The 4,749-nt window shown below is 27.5% G+C and overlaps 2 protein-coding genes across 2 annotated transcripts in view; one reads left to right on the top strand and one right to left on the bottom strand.

Moving 5' to 3' along the window:
* Nucleotides 1-368, bottom strand: part of LOC102678724 (retinol dehydrogenase 14) — a 4,588-nt gene extending 4,220 nt beyond the window's left edge. Inside the window, exon 1 of the mRNA XM_006618270.2 lies at nt 88-368. The gene's annotated coding sequence lies outside the window, so the exon portion shown is untranslated. The remainder of the gene's footprint in view (nt 1-87) is intronic.
* A 2,392-nt stretch (nt 369-2,760) lies between these two features.
* Nucleotides 2,761-4,108, top strand: LOC102678452 (proteasome subunit alpha type-2). The gene is made up of 3 exons (XM_006618268.2): nt 2,761-2,913; nt 3,266-3,598; nt 3,684-4,108. Exons 1-3 carry the CDS (start codon nt 2,873-2,875, stop codon nt 4,012-4,014), a joined length of 705 nt encoding a protein of 234 aa, XP_006618331.1. The 5' UTR covers nt 2,761-2,872; the 3' UTR covers nt 4,015-4,108.
* The last annotated feature ends 641 nt before the right edge of the window (nt 4,109-4,749 follow it).

Raw genomic sequence — 4,749 nt, 5'->3', positions numbered from 1 at the left:
AAGAGAAAGAAACGACAAGAAGTAAGCAATGGGAAACAAGTAAAAAAAAAAAAAAAAAATATTAATTTAATGTTGAATCATACTCACACCAGTTAAATTCTCATTCAAACCGGCTTAAGAGTCCAGGCACTAGCGTCCTTTCTGTTTGAGTGTTGCCTCTATACTAACATTGCAATGCGTGACGCGTGACCCTGCAGTAAGTATAGTCCCACTCTCTTCGCGGAGAACAGTGATGAGAGAGTGGCTTTTATAAACCTTAATGTCAAGTTCTCTGTAGCCTCATCCTGGAAAAGAACTCGTTATATTTTTCAATCCCAGGTATCTCAAATATACGCATGGACATAGTGTACGTCAAGTGTGTTTCTTTCTTTTTTTTTTTTTCCTGTTTACAATGTTGAGCGTAGTCGTAATACTTTTATTATCCTTTTTTTGTTTTTTAATCATTATGCTAATATCTGAAAAATAAAAATTTTTAATGCGAATAGATTGAGGAGTGGAGGATTAGCATAAAGCGTTTTTAATTTTTATTTTAATATCAATATTTGTGTGTATTTGTGTGTAGTGTTATGTGACACGACACTTTTCTTGGTTATTAATTTTTCCACGGTGATGAACGTTTAGAAGTGCGTCGATTCAATTATCGCAGCAACATCTAAAAAGAATCTGTTAAAACTGTTAGACATAACATGATGATTTTTTAATTAATTGTCATTCATTAGAATCAAATTAAAATTATGATATGAAAACTGATATAAAAATTTATATAAATTTAACGTTATGTTCATTGTTTGAATTTATGTGTATTTTTTAAAGATTCTCTAAAATTTTTCTAAAATGTTTTATAAATAACTCTGTATCTCAAATGTAAAGAATTTATTATAAAAATTCGAATATAGTATAATTAAAACAATAAATATTCTGTTTAGCTCTATGATATTTATTTACTATCCTGGACATTATTTTTCTATTTTTACTTTTTCCTCGATATTTTGCATTCGAATTTTAGATGATGTATCGTTCATTTCAACTCTTGTAAATTGTGATTTGGATTCTTCATTGTGAAGCAAGATCTGCGACGTTAAATTGGATATTCTCATGTCTTTCAGCTTCATCGTACTCTCTAGATATGCAACCTTGTGATTTAACGTGTAGATAATGTCGTCAATCTCTTGAAGTTTTTGTCTTAATTGCACGCAGACGTGACGAGGAACACCATCCTCCCCGTTCATATCCTCCGATGTTCTTTGCGTCTCGGCATCTTCTTTCACTTCAACAGACACGAAGAAAATATGTCGAAATTTGTTCCTTAAAAGAATTCATTTACGTAACATTTTTTTAAGAATAAATTTTAATTTTATTTTATGCATCTATTTATTTTATACGTACGCATTTTTTTTTTTAAAGATATATTCTTAAATTGACTAATAGTATATATATATATATATGTTCAACTTACACGAACTTTGAAAAGGATTCTTTAATCGAAACATAATATTTTGAAAATAATTCCAAAAGCATAACCAATTTATAAACCATTTCAAGATAAAATAGGATTTTTCCTTTATTTGATAAAATATTGATGTTTTACGATCAATACATTCCAAAGTTAATTGATCGACAACATTTGGCAATGATTTGTTCGATATCGTTGCTTTTATTTCATCTGAGTCCACTTTTTCTAAATAAAGTATCACGCTTTAAAAATATTACGATCGAATTCTTATCAATGCCTTGTTTTTTTTTTTTTTTATTATTTTATTCAATTTTTACCTTCTTCGATAAAATCATTTTCTTTAAACGACAGATTCTCAAAATCTTTTAGAACTTTCTTTTTTAGTTCCAATAAGACGTATTCGGCGGTTCCAGGATGACAATTTGCTAACTGATTGATAATATTTTTATTTAATTTCATATGAATTTTACTTAATACTTTTCGATTTAATATTTTCCAATTTTCTTTCTTCATTGTTATACTATTGGCAGGCACATAATTATGAAGATCAACATAACGGGGATAATATATTTTAAGGATTTCCGCTATTATTACTAAGGGATATTTTTTCTTAGTTATTTAAATTATAGGAAATTAAAAAAATATAATTTAAATAGAAAGAATCAAGAGTGTAAAACAATCGTTTTGTAACTACCAGCATCGGAAAGATCTCTAGATAAATTCTTTGTTGGTTTTGAAAGTGGAATCGTAGAGATCCATGCATACAATTCTTCTATTTGATTTTTATCATTTTTCTTATCTTCATCAGCCATTTCTGTATATTTGTATTATTATATTGGTTCTGAAATTAATTTAATGGATACTACAAAAGAAATGTGTGTTTGTATTGAACATATTTTTCTATTATATCGTATATAAAATTTTGCATCACACATTAATAAATTATAAAAAAATCTATTAAATAGATCGATTAACGATAGATCTTTTTTTGATGTTTGTTCGAAATATTTAGTTGCAAAAATAAAATTGACATCCTCCTTCCTTGAAGTTAGATCTTACATTTTTATAAGATATGGGATCAATTTTTAATTTTGTAATATCGTTTATTTAATGAAACGTACTTCGTATCAATGAAATAATGTGTTATAATTCTTGATGCAAATTCTTAATTTTATTTAATAGTGTATAATAATAATAATAATTTTGTCTATAACTTGAATTTTTAAAAATATAGATGTAGATTTTATAGATTAAAAAAAACCACAATTTAATAATTTAAAAATATAACCATAGTTTTATATAGTAACAGAAAATATCCCTAGTATAAAATCCCTATTTTCTTTCAATTGTACAAGTTGTCAAACCTTGTACCGAAAGTTCACTCTATTTAGTAATTGATATTATTGCAAAGTAATTGTCATGGCTTCGGAACGTTATAGTTTTTCATTAACAACTTTCAGGTAAATTTAATTATTTCTCGTAAGAATTCAAATTTTAAAAGTAATTTTAATGTAATATTACTCTAACTAATTAATAAAAGTTTTCATGAACATAACCTAATAACCTGTAAGTAAATTACAGGTTATATCGGTTTATAAAATTTATCGGTTTATTAAATATATTATTAACAGAAAAGTGAAAATTATCTTCAAATAATCTCTTTTTTTATTATTTATAACAACCAGTTGAAAAAATTAATGTTATGAATTTTTCTTTTATCGTAAATGAATATTGATTTCAATTGAGTGTACAATGACTCGTCAAATACCTGAACATTATAAAATATAAAAATTAATTTATTTTTTTACGCAGCCCATCTGGAAAATTGGTTCAGATAGAATATGCTTTAGCTGCTGTCGCTGCTGGAGCAGCAAGTGTTGGCATTAAAGCTTCAAATGGAGTTGTTCTTGCCACGGAAAATAAACACAAGTCTATATTATACGATGAACATAGTGTAAAGAAAGTAGAAATAATTACAAAACATATTGGTATGGTATACAGTGGTATGGGTCCAGATTATAGATTATTAGTCAAGCAAGCACGTAAAATTGCACAACAATATCAGCTTATTTATCAAGAACCAATACCTACTGCACAATTGGTACAAAGAGTTGCAATGCTTATGCAAGAATATACACAATCTGGGTATTTATCTTTCAAATAATTTTTCAATTGATTAAAGATTTGATTAATATAATTAATACAATATATTTTGAAATTAAAATTATAGAGGAGTCAGACCTTTTGGAGTGTCTTTATTAATTTGTGGCTGGGATAATGGAAAGCCATGTTTATATCAATGTGATCCTTCCGGTGCATATTTTGCATGGAAGGCTACAGCAATGGGTAAAAATTTTGTCAATGGAAAAGTATTTCTTGAGAAAAGATATAGTGAAGATTTGGAATTGGACGATGCTGTTCATACTGCCATTTTAACTTTAAAGGAAGGATTTGAAGGACAGATGACAGCTGATAATATAGAAATTGGTATTTGTGATGCAAATGGTTTTAGAAGATTGGAACCTTCCAATGTAAAAGATTATCTTGCTAATATTCCTTAAATTTTTATTATTTTTATATTATATTATTACAGTAATCTTTACACAATCAAGAATAAACTAGATTCTTAATAATAAAATGTTTTGTTGAAAGTAACATTATTATTCCTTTACTTGTAATATATAATAAGAAAATTTATCTTTAAAATACGGATTTATCTTTATTCAGATTTTATTTATAAAAATTTATTCAGATTTTATTGAAAGATGCTGAAGTAATATCAAAAATATTACAAAAATTTTTTTTATGTTCTCTTTAAATTAATGTTTTTCATCGTGATGCATGAATTTTTCATTAAACTTGATTTTTCAATAAATGTGTAAGAGATTCTATTTTTTTCCGATAGAGCGCGTTATAAGCATTCATGTTGGTTGGGCGCGATCGTGCGCGAATGCGAACGAGTTTTCGTAGTTGGTGCGCGGCCGGTCGGTTGGTTTGTCTCGTGTGTTGCGTTGTCCTGTCAGTTCTCGGTGATACTGTTGACAAAAAATCGACCAGAACACGTGTTGAATACGTCAAGTTATTTCTCAACGGATGTGCGTAGGTAAGCTTACAATTGATAGATATTAAGGTGTGTTTGCTTTTGCGATACTTACCTTGTCATTTACAATTGCTATTCATCATGATATCGATGTGTCGTTTGTAATTGTTTTTTGATGTCGAACATATCTATATTGCGATCAGAATTTTATGTTTTCATGTGTTAATCTAAGTATTGTTACAGTTTGAATATATAA

Source organism: Apis dorsata, unplaced genomic scaffold (genome assembly GCF_000469605.1).
Source record: "Apis dorsata unplaced genomic scaffold, Apis dorsata 1.3 scaffold_347, whole genome shotgun sequence".
NCBI lineage: Eukaryota > Metazoa > Arthropoda > Insecta > Hymenoptera > Apidae > Apis > Apis dorsata.
Note: the sequence above shows the minus strand (reverse complement) of the source record. Positions and strands in the feature narration are given on the sequence as shown.

What these genes read in the sequence shown, in the direction of transcription:
- LOC102678452 (XM_006618268.2), top strand. Translation starts at nt 2,873, where the DNA reads ATGGCTTCGGAACGTTATAGTTTTTCATTAACAACTTTCAG. An exon ending in TTTTCATTAACAACTTTCAG is followed by an intron (nt 2,914 to 3,265) that starts GTAAATTTAATT and finishes TTTTTTACGCAG; the next exon opens with CCCATCTGGAAAATTGGTTC. An exon ending in CAAGAATATACACAATCTGG is followed by an intron (nt 3,599 to 3,683) that starts GTATTTATCTTT and finishes TTAAAATTATAG; the next exon opens with AGGAGTCAGACCTTTTGGAG.